The sequence below is a fragment of the Thalassophryne amazonica genome, chromosome 12 (genome assembly GCF_902500255.1).
Source record: "Thalassophryne amazonica chromosome 12, fThaAma1.1, whole genome shotgun sequence".
In the NCBI taxonomy this organism is placed as follows: Eukaryota; Metazoa; Chordata; class Actinopteri; order Batrachoidiformes; family Batrachoididae; genus Thalassophryne; species Thalassophryne amazonica.
In genome coordinates this window covers 88,746,706-88,765,099 of record NC_047114.1, presented here as the reverse complement: position 1 = coordinate 88,765,099, position 18,394 = coordinate 88,746,706, and the positions used below count along the sequence as shown (strand labels likewise).

At 41.1% G+C, this 18,394-nt stretch overlaps 2 protein-coding genes across 10 annotated transcripts in view; one reads left to right on the top strand and one right to left on the bottom strand.

Annotated features, from left to right (window-relative positions):
• The window catches only part of LOC117521500 (dipeptidyl aminopeptidase-like protein 6), a 334,231-nt gene extending 325,946 nt beyond the window's left edge, over window positions 1-8,285 (top strand). For all 5 annotated transcript variants that reach the window (XM_034182811.1, XM_034182814.1, XM_034182810.1 and 2 more), the window contains exons 17-26: window positions 1,566-1,613; window positions 2,089-2,187; window positions 2,276-2,345; window positions 2,478-2,672; window positions 2,753-2,807; window positions 2,906-3,008; window positions 4,496-4,554; window positions 5,366-5,438; window positions 5,544-5,617; window positions 7,582-8,285. In XM_034182811.1, coding sequence (XP_034038702.1) covers window positions 1,566-1,613; window positions 2,089-2,187; window positions 2,276-2,345; window positions 2,478-2,672; window positions 2,753-2,807; window positions 2,906-3,008; window positions 4,496-4,554; window positions 5,366-5,438; window positions 5,544-5,617; window positions 7,582-7,728 — 923 coding nt within the window. In that variant the 3' untranslated portion in view covers window positions 7,729-8,285. The remainder of the gene's footprint in view (window positions 1-1,565; window positions 1,614-2,088; window positions 2,188-2,275; window positions 2,346-2,477; window positions 2,673-2,752; window positions 2,808-2,905; window positions 3,009-4,495; window positions 4,555-5,365; window positions 5,439-5,543; window positions 5,618-7,581) is intronic.
• A 4,474-nt stretch (window positions 8,286-12,759) lies between these two features.
• arhgap21b (Rho GTPase activating protein 21b) overlaps window positions 12,760-18,394 on the bottom strand; it is a 124,732-nt gene continuing 119,097 nt past the window's right edge. For all 5 annotated transcript variants that reach the window (XM_034182805.1, XM_034182806.1, XM_034182807.1 and 2 more), the window contains 2 exons: window positions 17,018-17,049; window positions 12,760-16,933 (listed from right to left, as the gene is read on the bottom strand). In XM_034182805.1, the coding sequence (XP_034038696.1) occupies window positions 15,368-16,933; window positions 17,018-17,049 (1,598 nt within the window). In that variant the 3' untranslated portion in view covers window positions 12,760-15,367. The remainder of the gene's footprint in view (window positions 16,934-17,017; window positions 17,050-18,394) is intronic.

Genomic DNA, 18,394 nt, shown 5'->3' with positions numbered 1-18,394 from the left:
TATTCTGCTGAATGCGCTACAGAATCAAAGCATTTTAAACCACTCCGAACATAGAAAAGAGCTTTAATGTGCAAGGGCAACATTGGTGGTCAGACTAATGTTAGCATGCTAATAGCGGACTCACAGGAATAAGCTCATGATAAAGTTTTCTTAAAAACAGACTTAAATATTAACTTATTTCATCAGTAATTCAAAAAGATTTGGCCACCTGTGATGATGCACGATGAAGAAAAGTGGCTCAGAAGGACGAAGGCTGACATCCACGTTGTAGATCCTCCAACAGCACAAGAAACAGACGTGCACGAGAGACACGCTGATATGAAAACACAAAATGCTTTCTACAGTTTGTAATTAACCCCTTAATGCCCATCGTCGCATATATGCTACAATCTCTGACTCAAATATGCAACTTACCAAATTGACCTGTATGCCTGTTGTCGCAAATTTGCAACATACCATCATTATTATTATAACATTATAACATAAAGTCATTACCAGAATACCCAATATTACTATCTAGTTTTTGTGCAAAAGTGAAATTAATAATCTCAACATTATTTACCATCTACTTAAAGGCAAAAACACACACAAAACATTTTTTTATATACAGCTATATAAATTCGGGCGTTAAGGGGTTAAAGACATTCAGTTAAAGGTGTTGCTTTCTCGAAGTGCCCCTGTTTGTAGACTGAACTACAGCTACATTAGCTTAGCATATAAACTTTTATTCAGAGTACAACCACAAGGGGGCACTCCAACACAAACATTTCTCAATTAAATAAAATAAAGGAAATCTAGTTTAACTTTTTTTTAAGTTATGAGAAACACAGTGGGATTCCCTTCAAATAACAGGAACAATATGTATTTTGCCCTTTTGTTTTTATGTGATTTATAAGAAAATTACATTCTGTGTGTATATTAATTACATGTAAGGAGGAGGATACTGGAATGGGTTCTGCTTGTTCTTTCATTTTGTAATCTGGAGTGCAAAGAAGAAAGTACATCATAAACTACTGGACATAATTAGGAAAAAATGAAGTTATAAAAGTAATCTTACAGTGGGGGACGCCAACTGCTATGTTGCATTGGGCGGGAGGCGGGGTGCAACCTGGACAGGCCACCAGTCCATCACAGGGTCACATATAGACAGACAAGACAGACACATTCATACACCTACAGTCAATTAGAGTCACCAACTCACCGACCCTGCATGTGGGAAAAATCTAATTCCTTGACCTTGACAAAAAGTAATTCAGGCTCAGGGTCAACCTTTATTGTCAGACCGGGTTTAGCAGAAATCAGCAGAAGGACCTGGTAGGTATAACCTTGACCATAGTGATTGACCGTTGCCAGATTTGGCCCTGGTGGCCAATTTTGGAACCTACCTGCATATGTTGGTCACATTTTGTGTAAATCAAAGCTAAAAACCTAAATTTTGACCTTTGATCCTAATGCCCTTGAACTCCGCCAAAACAAACCCTCCAAGGTCATTTCTGGGTATGGTATTGGTATGTTTGAGAATTGTAACATTAAAACTTGGTAATTCCAGAGCTGTTTCTGTGTAGGTCCAGATGTACCTGGTGTGGCCGTCTACACAACGGACGACAAAAAGAGTGAGTGTTGCCCTGGTGACCATGACCATTATTTTTTACCATAATATATACTAGGGGAGCTATGACCACTACACTAGATTCAATGATAAGGGTCTATTGGCGGCCATTTTGGACACCATTTTGAATCTTAAACCCATGAATGAATTTAGTTTAGGCACAAATGAGTTTGCTGTGACTTGCAATGGTATTCCCATCAAATCTCTATGATATTTAAGTTGTTTATAGGTGTTTTAGTGAAAACCCTATTTTGGCGACCATCTTGGACACCATCTTGGATAACTGGCTTGAGGCCAGTTTTTATTTTTGGGAACATCCTGATTGTGTTTTGGGGTCATCAAAGGAACCTAAAAAAGTTGGTTTGGTTTAGTCCTGGGGGGGGGGGGGGGGGGGGTACAAAGATAGTGGTCGTAGCTCCCCTAGTAATACAATAAAATGGCCCGACTGTAAATGTGTTTGTGCGATTTCTTGCCTACAGAGTTGTTTGATGTGGAGACGAATGAAAGGGTGAACAACACTTACAACAACATGCAGATGCCTCGAGTGGGGTATAAAACCATCACTATCGATGACTACAGTATGTGTGTTTTGTTTTTTTAAACGAGTGAGCACTACACAGGTCTGACGGTGAGGGATTACCGTTAACTCCGCCCTGTATATTGCAGCTCTGACGATGCAGATTCTGAAGCCTGCTGGATTTGTGAGCACAACACATTACCCCTTACTGCTGCTCGTGTAAGTATGAACACGATCGAATGCAACCACAAGATTCCAGAGGATCCGTACAGAATGTTTGGCATTATCACATGTGGTACCTGAGGGGTCGAGGGTCACAGTTTGTTCTGGTCTCACCCATGTCCTGCACAGGGACGGCACGCCCGGCGGGCAGATGGTGACGGAGCAGTTCCAGGTTGACTGGGCCACAGTTCTGGTCAGCAGTTTCAGCACCATCGTGGTCCGACTTGACGGCCACGGGAGCGGGTTCCAGGGCACCAACCTCCTGCACAAGGTCCGCAGAAAGTTGGGAAGGCTCGAAAAGCATGACCACCTGGAGGCGCTCAGGTCAGGCCTGCCGCTGTCACTGTTAGGAATAAAAATCGTAAACAGCTCTGCAGTTTTATGCCACACTGTTTCGTTTGCAGGTTCATATCCAAGGAAGCATTCATTGATAAGAATCGGATGGGAGTGTACGGAAAGGTGAGCCAATTTTTTTTTTTTAATTTTTAAGTTAATTTAAAAAATATTGCAGGGATTTCCACCTCTTGACTTTATTCTGTGACCTGCTCATTTTTCAGGCCTATGGAGGATATTTAGCCACGATACTTCTGAGCTCGGAGGACTTCACCGACCTTACATGCGGGGCAGCGGTCTCCCCCATCTCAGATTTTGAACTATACGGTACCATTTTCCCGATATTCTGATTCTACTGTATGCAAAGTTGAAAGAGAAACTCGCAGTTTAAAATATGTGCAACATAATTCATAGATCTGGGCCATGAAATAGTTATTTGATGAGAAAATATGAGAGGCGAAGACAACGGACTAGCAACCTACAGTAGTGTTCAGAATAATAGTAGTGCTATGTGACTATATATCCATGCCTCACAGATGTGAAGAAATCATGAAAAACTGTGGTTATACAACTAAATACTAGTTTAGTGATTCACAGGATTGCTAAAAAAGCAGTTTGAACATAATAGTTTTGAGTTTGTAGCGTCAACAGCAGATGCTACTATTATTGTGAACACCCCCTTTTCTACTTTTTTTTTTTTTACTAATAGCCCAATTTCATAGCCTTAAGAGTGTGCATATCATGAATGCTTGGTTTTGTTGGATTTGTGAGAATCTACTGAATCTACTGGTACCTTGTTTCCCATGTAACAATAAGAAATATACTCAAAAACTGGATTAATCTTTTTAGTCACATAGCACTACTATTATTCTGAACACTACTGTATAGACCGGGGGTTTGATGCTACGTGTTTGTTTCTGGATTTCTTGATCATGACACTTCCTCTGCCTCATCTCAATCCATCCAGCTGGAAACGGGTGCTGACCTTGGATGTGAAAGTAACTTATGATTTGTTGGGTTGTCTCGAGTATGGTATAAAACCATCACTATCGATGACTACAATATGTTTTGTTTTTTTTAAACAAAACATGACTCTCTCACCTTGGACGTCCTGTCCAAGCCGAGTGAGTTACGGACTCTAAATCGTCTTCACACTACAGCCTCAAAGGGATACATGCTGGTCTGGGGGATGTACAGGACTTAATCTGATTTTATTAAGACTAAGATGCAGACAGGTGGGAAAAGAAAAAGACCATGTGGCTTCGTACTGCGCTCCCAGGTTCGATTCCTACTCAGGACCCCTGGTCTGTAACAGTCAAGTATGTCTGGAAGAGTAACTATCATGGAAGACTGTTTCAAGGTTTCCCTTCATAGGCAGAAGATACTGATGGGAAATGGCTCGTCTGTGGTCTCTGGTGACACCTAGTGGGAGGAGCAGGAAGAGGAGCAGCTTGCTGGGGTTGTTGTCAAGTTGTGTCTGGATGTGAGGGACAGCTGGACTGTTGGTTAGTTGCACCTGGTAGTCTTGGATGGGTTTACTCTTAGAAATAACTAGCTGTCTGTACTCAATAGGACCTCATACAAGTCAGTGTGATGCCTGTTTCTCTTGTGTGATGTCATCAGGCCTGAAAATTGACATTTTTTTCCCTTCTCTGAATATCTACCTTCACTGCTTGTAAGTCTTTTTGATTTTTCAGGGTCCAGATCTAATGTTTTTGAAAACCAAAAATAATCAGCAAGCTGCTCTTTAAATATGTCTTTTTTTGTTGTTGTTGCATCTAAAGTCACCTGATCTTTTCCCCACAAAACTGCAGCTTCTGCGTTTTCAGAGCGATACCTCGGCTCACCAAAGACAGACTCTCGAGTCTATCAGGTAAAGTTTCACTGTTTCTCATAAATGCACTAATGCGTGTTCATTTTTGGCAGCACCGCTAAGCGTAATCTACTCTGTCGTAAGAACTGGAAAATTGATGGTGCCACTGTTTTTGTTGACCTCCGGGGGGTTAAATAGCAGGGGTCACATTTTGTTGAAAACACGTAAAGTGTTCCTAATGATTCAGAACATGTATAGTTTTCTCTATCTGTAGTGTATGTATGGTTTTGGGTTTGGTCAATTGAGAAAAAGGTCAACACCCATTAGGCCAAGTTGACTTTGACCTATTTTGCAATGATTTGCTGTATTTTCTGCAGTATAAGTCACGTTTGTTTGTTTTTTTTCTTTTACTAATTTGGGAGGCCCTGCGACTTATATATCGAAAATACACAAGTTTATCAAAAATAGTAATTACAATAACTGTTTATGTAGAACTTTCCCAGAAATCAAAGCATTAAATAAAAATAATAAAAGAATAAATGCGTTTACAAAAAAAGCACAACAATGCACAAAAATCCCATATTAAAGAGCTTTTAACACCAAAAAAAAGGTGCAGCTTATACTCTGCTGGGACTTATATAAGGTTTTTTTCCTCTTCAAGAGGCATTTTTGACAGGTGCAACTTATACTCCAGAAAAGACATTATACATAATCATAAATGGTGCACGTCATTCGGTCTGAATCAATTTCACAAAACTATTACGTTTGATTAAAATTATATGGAAATTGAACCCTTTTTAGAATGGGTGGATTTGAAGATGTTCATATGTTTGTTTGATGTTTTGGTTTTTGTTGTTTCTCTTTCCCTCAGTTTGCAAATTTAGCACACAAGGCCGGTCAGCTGCTGGAGAAGCAGTACTTGATAATCCACCCGACTGCAGACGGTAAAAGTGCAAAATCCATCATTTGTCAAAGCTGCACTGAATGAAATGGTTTCCTTTGAGTGTCATTAGAAGCTAAAAGTGTCTCTTTAATCTCCTCCACCACAGAAAAGGTTCACTTCCAGCACACAGCCAAATTTATCAACCATTTAATTGGCGAGAAGGCAAATTATACTTTACAGGTGAGTTGTAGGTTTTAAACACCACAAAGCATCTCACAGCAGGAAGAAAGTGTTTCATTGTGTTGAGTGAAAAATCTACAGGAACTGGGAAATGACAATCAGATTGAAAATGTTGTGAAGCTTGTTTTGTGTGTGGGTCTTCTCACTGGCCACTAGGTGTAGCTATCACGAAGTTTTGAGAATTCCGAAGCAGTCCCCCCACGAATAAAGCAACTGTTTCATTTAATTCTTCAAAATAGCAATTGCTTCATTTAGTGTTTCTAACATACTGATACAGTACCATTTTTTTTAATGTTTCAAATCAGTGAATTATTTCTCAAAACACTTGTTTCATTATTTTCAGTGCTTTGTAGCAGTGAATCACTTTCTCAAGTTACTGTTTTTAGTGTTTCATTTAAAAGCTGGGAGTTAATTTGTCAAATTGTCTAACATTTTAAATTGTTGAATCCTTTTCTAAATTAATAATTTCATGTAATGCTTCACATTTTGAAACCATGAATTATTTTCTGTAGCAGCAAATTCATTTAGGGTTTTTTCATGTGATGCAAAACACTAAGGTTTTCTTGAGCAGTTGTTTCATTTAGTGTTTGTGAGCCAGTTGCTGTTTGAAACAGCTTTAGTGTTTCACTACTTTAACAAACTGAATAACTCATTTAAATGAGTAAATTATTTTGTCTTATTTACTCTTTCCAACATTTTGAAACAGAATCACTTTGTAAATAATGTTTCATTTATTTTAAAGGACATCATCTGGTTTCAGGTTTCAAATACTGGGGGGGGGGGGGTGTCCAGCTTTGTGTCAGGAAAAGTTACAAGGATCATACTCGAAAGGATTCACTGCCAGCTGCTCAGTGACCAGATCAATTTGGCTTCATGTCCAATTCAGTCATTGATCACATCCTCGCTCTGTGAGGACTTATTGAAAGCACTTGTTTTCAGCCTGTGTAGATTTTTGCACATTTATTTGATCGTTTGTTCTGTAGAGCCCCATTAAGTCCCTGGTTATTACAGACAGCTGACACTCGGCTACTACAAGCGTTGTGGGGAGTGGATGCAGTCCCTGACTACTTCCCAGTATAGTCTGGCGTTCCTCAGAGATGTGTTCTGGCTCCTACTCTGTTTAATGATTACACAGACTGTTGTGTTTGGTGGGATTGTGGAATCCAGTGACTTGTGGTGAGGTTTACTGATCTTGACTTTGTGGATGTTGTTTGCAGCACTTGAGAAGTTCAGTGAAGAAACTCAGATGAGGCATATTACACAGTGAGGGACCACAGCTACGTCAGTACTCGTCTTACTACACTAGCATTAGTAACTTATTTTTATTTTACTGCTCGCTTTGTAGCGGAGTTGGGAAGTTGAGCAGACCCAACTTTGGTTTACGTATAATGACTAGTAACCACACGTTCACTTTGCTAACTGAAAAATGGTGCACAGTGAAACCTCAAATAAATCACTTCAGTCTAAGTGATTGCACAGCTTCATCATAGAGACTCACTTTGGCTGATATCATGGAGATCATGTCTATGAGGTTTGTTTTGTAACTAGCCAGTACCCTGGTAGGTCCTGGTAACACAGCCACACAGTTCTTAGCCATATAAGATTTAACTGCTGTAAACAGAAAAGAGATTTCAAGATGTAGTGCACCATCCAGGGGTACTATCCAGGGGCAGGTTCTGTCCAGAGCTGTAACAGCTTAAGCTGCAATATATCAACAGTTATACACTGTTTCCCGGTGCTTTCTGTAGTAAGCAACAGTCCTATACTTATACTCTTCTTCCCACGGAAGCAAGAGAGGCGAGCATTGAGATCTGAATACCATCGGACCACCCTTTGGGACATGAATTGATGGAGAGTTTGAACCTTGTATCACTGGGGAATGGTACCAAACTAGGGATCCAAACAGCCAGACCCAACCATCTACATCAGTAAGATGATAATCTACAATTGGTCTGTGTCCACAGATCTACCCCGATGAAGGTCACTTCCTGCACAGTGAGGGCACACAGCAGCACCTGAGCCAATCGCTAGTCAACTTCTTCGAGGCGTGTTTCCACGTTCCGGAGATACAGGAGGTGGAGCTACAGGATGAAGAACTGGGCATCTATTAAACCCACTTCTCTGGCAGGAGCACAACACGGACCACAGCACAGAATGCAAACAGATGTTTGCGACCCGACTCCACCCGTAAAATCTGATCTCAGCCCCGAAGTGCAGACACCTGCATGGCCGACAGTCCCTGTCCTCAGTCTGACTATGGCTCTGATGCAGACCCCAGAAACATCATCAACGTCAGCACTTCCCCAAGTGGAAGCTGTCTGTAGTGCTCTCTGGTGGACAAATGGAGGAATGACTGTTCCAAATGCACATTGTTTGACAGCTTTGCAGCACAAAAATCCCCCCCTCCCCAGTGGAGAGACTGTCACCCGTACGTATGATTATTGCTGCTTGTTTCTCTGAATCTGTTCAGTGTCTTACAGTTGTACTGTGTCTCTGAGTGCATGTCTGGCTGCATCAGTACGTCGGTTATGTTGTACATCCTAAAAACTAAGCATCGATATTTACATGGTTTCAAATCTCGCATACTTTCAAACTGTTTTTTAGTCACCGTGCCTTACTGTTCACGTTAGGAGCTCAAACCTGAGGAAGTCTTAACAGATCTTATGGGGACTGCATTCGATTTCATTTTAGTTATCAGTGAGGGGTTTTTAAAGATGATTTGTGGCACATTTTAAAATCACAAATCCAAAACTAGAAGGACAAAGAGTAGAGTTTGTACCACCGCCAAGACCGAGTAAGTTTAAAAAACAACAAAAAACAAACAAACAAGAAAGAAAAACACACACACACACACGTGTTTTCATGACATATCAGGACGTATGACAGAAATGTGAAAAATGGGAACATGCCTTTCTCAAGGTCCTGGAGGCCTGGGAATCAAACTCCTTCTGACTCATGCTTCCAGGATTATATCCATCTGAATAGTTTTTGGCTAGGGCTATACTTTGGTCAAACCTGATTATTTTTATGCTACATATGAGGACATTATGTGACATAAGAGGACAATAACATCACACTGAAAGTGTGTGAAAAGTGTGTTAAGGTCAAAAACTGGCCACTAGGTGATGAAACTGAAGATGAGCAAAAATGACAAACATTTTTTTGATATTTTAGGACATCAGAGATTTTTGGTCTGGAAGCATTTTGGGGGGGAGGTTTAGAATGCTTTAGTGTGCTAAAAAAATAAAAATTATATATATATATATATATATATATATATATATATATATATATATGTATATATATATATATATACACACACACGCACCATGCAGGAAGGTGTACGCATTACACCTGATATTCTTACAAAGAAACTTCCTTTACTGGATGTAATAAGCACATGAATTGTCATTATTTATTTATTTTTTTAAGGCTGCACACTGTTTTAATCCAATTTAACAATAAGTTTAGCAGCCACATAATGATTAGGGGTGTCCTAAAGACTAAAATCACTTTAGGTCAGTTCTGATGTGATGCCACTTCAAACCGGCTCATTAACAGAAAATATCTGGTTTTAAAGGCCTCAAAAATGTTTAAAAGCAGTTAAGGAACCTTATTATTTGTAATACAATTGGTGTGCAATGGTTTGAAACCACTTTATCTCACGTTTAACCACGTTTGACAAGTTCAAACCAACTCAGTGGCGTCTAACATCTGATTAAAAAAACAGTTCAAAAGCAGTTTAGGATCCACATTACTACTACTAGTGTATTATGGTTTGACACCACTTTGTCTTGCATTCAACCAGATTAAATATCATGTTACCGCATTTCCAACCAGTTCAACGACAAGTATCTGGTTTAAAACCAGTTTAAACCTGTTTAAAAAAAAAGGAAGGTAAGCAATACATTATTACTATTTGAGTGTAAGGGTTCAACACCAGTTTAACCCGAGTTGTACCAGAATAAAATAAATTTGGGACAGTTTTGGATTAACACCATTTTAAACCAGCTCAGTGACACCCACAACCCCTGGCAAAAATTATGGAATCACCGGCCTCAGAGGATGTTCATTCAGTTGTTTAATTTTGTAGAAAAAAGCAGATCGCAGACATGACACAAAACTAAAGTCATTTCAAATGGCAACTGTCTGGCTTTAAGAAACACTATAAGAAATCAAGAAAAAAAGATTGTGACAGTCAGTAACGGTTACTTTTTTAGACCAAGCAGAGGAAAAAAATATGGAATCACTCAATTCTGAGGAATAAATTATGGAATCACCCTGTAAATTTTCATCCCCCAAATTAACACCTGCATCAAATCAGATCTGCTCGTTGACATTGACCCAATGCCATGACATTGACCCTATGTGTCTTTTTGCAAGGAATGTTTTCAGTTTTTGCTCTATGGCAAGATGCATTATCATCTTGAAAAATGATTTAATCATCCCCAAACATCCTTTCAATTGTCCAAAATGTCAATGTAAACTTGTGCATTTATTGATGATGTAATGACAGCCATCTCCCCAGTGCCTTTACCTGACATGCAGCCCCATATCATCAATGACTGTGGAAATTTACATGTTCTCTTCAGGCAGTCATCTTTATAAATCTCATTGGAACGGCACCAAACAAAAGTTCCAGCATCATCACCTTGCCCAATGCAGATTCGAGATTCATCACTGAATACGACTTTCATCCAGTCATCCACAGTCCACGATTGCTTTTCCTTAGCCCATTGTAACCTTGTTTTTTCTGTTGAGGTGTTAATGATGGCTTTTGTCTAGCTTTTCTGTATGTAAATCCCATTTCCTTTAGGCGGTTTCTTACAGTTCGGTCACAGACGACTCCAGTTTCCTCCCATTCGTTCCTCATTTGTTTTGTTGTGCATTTTTCGATTTTTGAGACATATTGCTTTAAGTTTTCTGTCTTGACGCTTTGATGTCTTCCTTGGTCTACCAGTATGTTTGCCTTTAACAACCTTCCCATGTTGTTTGTATTTGGTCCAGAGTTTAGACACAGCTGACTGTGAACAACCAACATCTTTTGCAACATTGCATGATGATTTACCCTCTTTTAAGAGTTTGATAATCCTATCCTTTGTTTCAATTGACATCTCTCGTGTTGGAGCCATGATTCATGTCAGTCCACTTGGTGCAACAGCTCTCCAAGGTGTGATCACTCCTTTTTAGATGCAGACTAATGAGCAGATCTGATATGATGCAGGTGTTAGTTTTGGGGATGAAAATTTACAGGGTGATTCCATAATTTTTTCCTCAGAATTGAGTGATTCCATATTTTTTTCCTCTGCTTGGTCTAAAAAGTAACTGTTACTGACTGCCACAATCTTTTTTTCTTGATTTCTTAAAGCCAGAAAGTTGCCATTTGAAATGACTTTAGTTTTGCGTCATGTCTGTGATCTGCTTTTTTTCTACAAAATTAAACAACTGAATGAACATCCTCGGAGGCCGGTGATTCCATAATTTTTGCCAGGGGTTGTATTATCTGGTTTAAAACCAGTTTAAATATGTTTCAAAGCAGTTTAGGATCAACATTATTATTACTGTTGGTGTATAATTGTTTGAAACCACTTTGTCTTGAGTTTAACCAAAATAAAATAAGTTTAGGACAGTTTTGGATTAAAACAATTTTAAGATGCATATTATTACTATTGGTGTATTATTGTTTGAAACAGCTTTGTCTTGTGTTCAACCATATTAAAATCACTTTAGTTACCATTTCAAACCTGTCCAATGACAGTAACTGTCTGGTTTAAAATCAGTTTACACTTGTTTAAAAAGGAGGCTAAGCTTCACATTATTATTCTTTGAGTGTAAGGGTTCAACACGTTTATCCTGAGTTTTACCAAAATAAAATACGCTTAGGGCAGTTTTGGACTGACACATTTTAAACCAGCTCAGTGACACCCATTATCTGGTTTTAAACCGGATTAAATATGTATCCCAGTTTAGGATCCACATTATTATTATTATTACGGTTGGTATGCAGTAGCTTGAAACCACTTTGTCTCGAGTTTAACCAAAATAAACTAAGTTTAGGAGAGTTTTGGTTTGACACCATTTCAGGCTAGCTCAGTCACCCCTGCCATCTAGTTTAACATGTTTAAAATAATTTTAAGGTCTGTAGTACAACTGCTATTGGTGTATAATGGTTAGAAACCATTTTGTTTCAAGTTCAACCAGATTAGGACACTTTTAGTTTGACACCAGTTCAGTAACAGCCAACATCATGTTTAAAATCAGTTTTAGATCCATATTATTATGACTGATGGCAACAGTTTTGAAATAAGACAATTCATGGTTTAGACCAGTTTAAAACAGAACATAAACTTTAGCGTGCAAAACACATGAATTCAGATTCATGACCAACACCAAACTGTTCCAAGTAACTCTTGGGACAGTTCAGATTGAACAGCATGTGGCGTGGTTCAGATCTCTTCTAGTCCACGTTTGTTGGAACACAAAGGTGTGCGTGGACATTATTATATTTTTACACCAGTAATGCAGGAAACATTTCATCAACTGTTCTGAACCCAATGATCGATCTCTACATAATTTTGTTAAAATCCACCTGCTAGATTTAAGTTGCAACCTCCACCAAAATGTTAGGTGTTTTAAACCAGTTTAAAAATAAGTTTAGACCAGTGTATCATTGGTGCACAACAGTTTAAAACGACTTAATGAATGTGCACATCACATCTGAACTGGAACAATAAAAATATTTAAATAAACTCTGTTTCAGGTGCAGAGTGACAGAGTTTATGCTAACAAAAAAAAAAATCATCTGTGCTTGCAGTTCTAGATACGTATTTAATGGTCAAGACGGCACACTGATAACTAAACCGATTTTTTTTTGTTTTTTTTATTTTGTGGATTACTCTGACTCATGTGTTTAAAGGCTCGACTTTCCCTGTGTCAGTTACGTTAGTATTGTCAGTGGTTTCTAGTTAACCAATGTAAAAAGTGTATAACTCTTATACTGTATGTGCAACTTGTATATAAAGCATTTTGAAACCATTTGCTGTGAGTTTACTTATTAAGACAGAATGCCCTCTGGTGCACAGAAAGCAGTACTACAGGGAAACTGGAGACAAAAAAAAAAAGGTTTTCATACAACAAAATGAGAGGTTTTCGTTGACAAATTTTACTTCCAGTGTTTCAGGAGTGTGTGCCGCATCATCACAATCAGAGGAACCCAGCATTGGTACAAATGGTCATGACCCGACCCACAACACCCACACAGGCCTCCTGAACATCAGCTCACAATACTGTCCTCAAACCTACAATCTGATGGAAATGAGAAGTAAAAGCAGCTAAAAGATGCCATTTATATGTACATTTAAATTACTTTTTTTTCCTTTTACAAGCAATATTTAAAATTCAAGTTCTGTTAAAATCAAAAATGGAAACAAAAAAGTATAAAATGTGTTAAGACGAGTGGAATGCCTACGGAACGGAAGCCCAGCATTTCTTGTACAACCTGTAGAATGATGGGGTGAAAAATAAAATAAAACTGTCATTCACAGTAACGGCGACAGTATGGCACGCTTACATTATGTCATCAGGCACTTCCTGTTGTGAAGAAACATTCGAAATATGCTTTTATTTCTTCTTTGTGGATTACCGACGTGTGAAACACGAACATTTACACACGACAGAACTTTTTTTTTTTTTTTGCATCAGAGGGATGTTTGTTCACTGCTCTTTTGACCACATTTCTACTTTCATGATTCCAGTGTCTCCTCGCCGCCGTGTACCTTTGCAGAGGACAGCGAAGCTCGACGGCAGTCCAAACGCGCACTGTACCAAAAACACGAGTACACAGAAAAATAGTCGTATGTACACTATAACCGGAACAAGCGTCAAAAGCTTTTAGTCAGTTTTACAGCCAGCATGTCTGTACATTCTTCATTTGGTTACTCAGACTTTTCTTTATACAAAATAATTCCTCTGCAAAACTAAAAACCTTTTCACTAACTCCTACACATTCTAAAGGTTAGTTCTTCCTTAAAGCCACGTGCCGCACAGTTTGAAACGATCGCAAACGTCACCATTGCACAAGCGTCACAGACTCCATGCTTCATGAACCACAGCTTCGTTCCACCGACCACAGACGCCTAAATGTGTCAAACAAAACGGGGGCGCTCATGCTGTTGTTGACAACTCTTGTAACTTTTCGATTCAGACAGTTTGACTCCATTGTCTGTACTGATTGCCGTCAGGAGGCTGGACACATTTTGAGCAACATCAGCAGATACGTACTTTTGTGATGACCTCAGTCACGATGCAACCATATCTGCATGTATGTTAGTAATGCGCACCTAATCTAATTTTGATCAAACTTGGAAGGCAGACTGGGTCTGTGGATTTGAGTTTCATCAGGGTTGGTCAACAATCAAGGGCAGAGAAGATGAGAAGTCTAACCCATGCTTTGAGGCCCATTGATGCTGGAGTTTATCCTTGGATTATGTAGTGTGAAATATGAGAGTCTATGACTCCCCCCTGGATGGAAAACCAGTCCATCACAGGTTATTTCCCCAGCCAAAGCTGGTGACTATTCAGAGAAACCCCGGTCTCCATATTGGTAGCCCAACTACCTGCTCAACCAATATCAGGGGCTAACGACAAATGTCTGGCACCAAGCTAACACATATAAAGAAACAAGCTAATTTTATGGAAATAAGTTCAGGTATTTTATTTAGTAACATTTGATCTACATGCTTACCACTTTGTAAATGTGGGTATGTCCTCCCCTTATATCAACCAATAACTAAGTAAGTTCTATACGGGTCCTGAGGCCCGTCAGGCCGGTGCTTATCCCTGGATACTGTAACGCGAAGTGCACAATGACCATGTACAACTCCCTCTGGAGGGGACGTCAGTCCAATACAGGTTACTTCCCAATTCAAATCCAGTACCCATTTGGAGCTGGGTGGACTGGGATGATGCAGAGCCTCATCCATGACCGGAACTGAACTCAGATCTAGATAATGGCAGACCAGCTCTTATCCCAATGAGCTACCATCTCTGTAACCATACTAGACAGAGACCTCAAAATGAGACTGCAGAACCATGAGGTCAAGAAAAATCCATGTAAATTTAACTTTGGTGGGCTGGGAATGATGCAGATCAAGTGACAACACAAAAATGGATCCGAAAAAGGAAAAATATGCCAAATTTTACCAGCACATTCTCATTTACACGATCCAAATTTTATGTAGAGATTTTTTTTTTTTACTGTCTGGTCAGCTGACGAGTCATACAATAACAGGAGTTGTAACGCAGATATCAAGGCGAAATAATTAACCCCCCCCCCCCCCCCCACACACACACACACACACACGTGAAATCTGGGAGAACGCCGGCGTCACAACATGGATAGACATATTAGCGACATGGTCAACCCTGCGTTCGTAAAGCCAGACTCAGATGAAGTATGTAATAACCTTAAGAGGGATTTTAATTTGTAAGAAATATTTCCTCCTACTGATCCATCCTGAAGTTTTTTTTCTAAAAAATAAAATATATAAACAACTATTTTATACCTTAAACATGAGCAAGAGCAACAATCCCTGTGTGCAGTAATTCTCAGATCAGGAACACAGACACGTTTTTGTACAACATGCTCATTCGAGGACAGACACTGTACTAACAGAGTCCCAAAAGAGTACACACACACACACACACACACACACACACACACACACACATAAACGCGCACTCCAACACAGCTCACAGATACTGATAGAAGCGTGAATGGACCACCTGGGAACTGGTGAGTTTATGCGGGTGAGCGGTGGCTGCCAGGCTCAGATTTTTACTCTGAAGGGCGTCTCCATTCAACACCTCCGCTGAACGATACGGAAAGTAGGATGAAGAGGATGAGGCGCCGAGGTTTGGGGAATTTGTGCTGCACAGTGCCCCCTGCTGTTCAGAAAGGTCCAGGCTGACCTCAGGATTGCTAGTGCGATGGCGCTCACGAGCAATCCAGTCCCCGATGGAGAAGTCTTGAGAGCTGCACTTAGGTTTCAGCCGATCCACAGCTGACAGTTCTGTCCTGGAGCCTGAACCCAGGCCGACCTGCTGTGGCCAGTCTCCCAAAACAGACAGCTCGGCAAAGTCCCTCTGACCACCCATCGTGTGTCGCCGTCTGATGTTCTTTTTCTTACTGCGGCCCTCTGGGGACCGGCTCCTCTGGCTACCCACGCCAAACATGTCATCCGCCGACGTCCTCAATCGAACCTTCAGCCGGTCTGTGATCTTCAGCTTCCATGCAGGCTCGGCTTTGTCTGCCTCGCTGCGTGACGAGGAGCTGAGGCTGGCAGAGGAGCGGACCTTCGCCGGCTCCAACACGCACAACAGTTTGTTGGAATCTTTCTCGCTCCGAGCGCCGTCCAGCGAGGACTCGCTGTCCGTCTTCTGTTGTGCATTTTTCTTTCTGGAGAGCGTATCACAGTCAATGAGTCGGTGGGACTGGAGGGGCCGGGGAACGTCTTGCAATTCTCTCTGACAGCTCGGCTCAGCTTTTCCAAACGTAAAGACTGACAGGTCGCTCTCGCTGTCCGTCTCAATCGCCCTCCCCTCGCTGATGAGCTCACTTCGCTCGTCGTCTGCGTCATCTCCTCCCCTGCTTTCGGCCACGGACTGCACTTCTGGTAGCTCGGCTCCAGTCAGGAATGTCATGGAAGATGTGGTGGAGTAGTCTGAGGTGATCGAGCAGACCTCGGCTCCGACCCCACAAGAACCCACTTCCGGTCCAGGAACCACCATTCTGCCGCGCCTCACTCTGGGCACTGACGCCTGAGAGCTGGTGCTGTTCATCGTACCAAGGTCAGACACAGTATCGTCATAGTTAGAATGCGGGTCAGACAGAGAGGACTGACGAGGCATTGGCACACGGTAGCTGAGGTTTGGGGAGTGGGGGGGTGAGACATAAGGGGAACCCCTGTGAAGACTGGAGGAAGTTTGTTGTGGTGGCAGTGATGGAGAGGACTCTGACATCACAGGCAGCGACTCTTTGTCATTGCGTTTGCTCAGCTGCTCCTCTGAGCCATTTTGGCGCGTCTCCTTGCCGGTTTCATCCGTCTCCCCCTCCTCTTCAGTCCGGCTGTCTGGGGACCACAGAGGCTGCTGCTGGCTCTCCTCCGGGAGCTCCTTCTTCAGGAACACAGAGTCTAGGTCATCGTCTGAACTACTGGGAAGTGTTTTGTCCTTGGGCTTCTTACGTTTGCGGCTGACGAAGAAGGAGGAGCGCAGCATCTCTTTGCTACACTGATCCTTCCCTGAACCCCACAAGCCCTACGGACACAAAACCACAAAGCATGAAAACGATGAAAGACGTGGACTTATGCGACACAAAATGGAAGAAGAGCAGAATATTACCTTTGATTTGGACGAATCACCACATGAAGAATCTGTATTAAAGAGAAGAGAGTCGTGATTAAAACTGCCACCACAGACTTGCAGAAAACGTTTTTCGACAAAAGATAAAAAAGACATTAAAGTACTTTCTTCAGAGTGAAACAGACAGATGAACATCATGACAAAAAGCTGAATGAAAGCAGATGTTTTTGGCTCAGAGGTGACACAGTAAGAAGGGTTCAGAAGTGGAGAGAGTAGCAGCAAAAGGCCTGAGGAGATGATGCTACTTAAAGAAGTGAAACCCGGCAGTAAACCAAGAAGACACAAAGCAGCTCATGCTCGTGTATCGATGGATCGACAGCACATCACGGACAAACACGCCAGTCACAGAGCATCACATTAAGCCACCATCCAGCTGTAGGCATTCTTTCCCAACGCATCACAAAGGCGAAGCAGTTAACCATATTTCTCGGGCTAAAAATGGTCTGAGCTGACCGGATGAGTTGTTGTTCCCCCCCTGTAGTCGATACCCGGCGCAGGTTTAGTATCAAGGGAAAGACGGCTCTGACGACAAACTCGACATATTTCTGCAGCGCCTTTGAACAAATAACCCGTCATGCTCAACAACACAAAATGCAAAAGGAAAGCGTTCACAAATAACAGAGTTCAAAACAAGATCACACTTCAGCTTACAAAAATATGCTTGCTAAATGATAAAAATGCCAAGACAATGCACTTGTCCTCTTTGCCTTTATCTGTGTTTGTTTTATGACATCGAATGTAAAATCTTTGTTTATACAAATAATTTTAAAGATCTGTGCTCTTGAACCTCAAACATTTTCTACATCATAAGTTAATAAAATAAAAAATGTCAACAAAATAATGGATCGTATAAAACCTCCATCCATTTAATGGCTCAATCATCAGTTTTACATCCAGGTGGGTTTAGACAAGTCAGGAGGTGAAGACAAGAACATCTGGACAAACTCTTCCCATGGGGATTCCAAGGTGTTCCCAAGACAGCTAGAAACAAAAGAATCACTTCTGCATGTCCTGGGTGTTCCACGGGGCCTCCTCTCAGTTGGAAGTGCCTGATACACCTCCCTAGAGAGATGAACAGGGGGTATCCTCACCAGATGCCTGAACCACCTCAACTGGCTCCTTTCAGTGTGAAGAAGCAGCAGCAGCAGCTCTACTCTGAGTCCCCCCTGAATAGCCGAGCTTCTCACCCTGTGCAGGAGTGTAAACCCAGATACCCGATGAAGGAATCTCATTTCCCCGCTTGTATCCGTGACCTTATTTTTTCAGTTATTACTCAAAATTCATGACCACAAGTGAGGACAGAAGTGTAAATCAACTAGCACATCGAGAGCCTCACCTTCTGGCTAAGATTTTTCT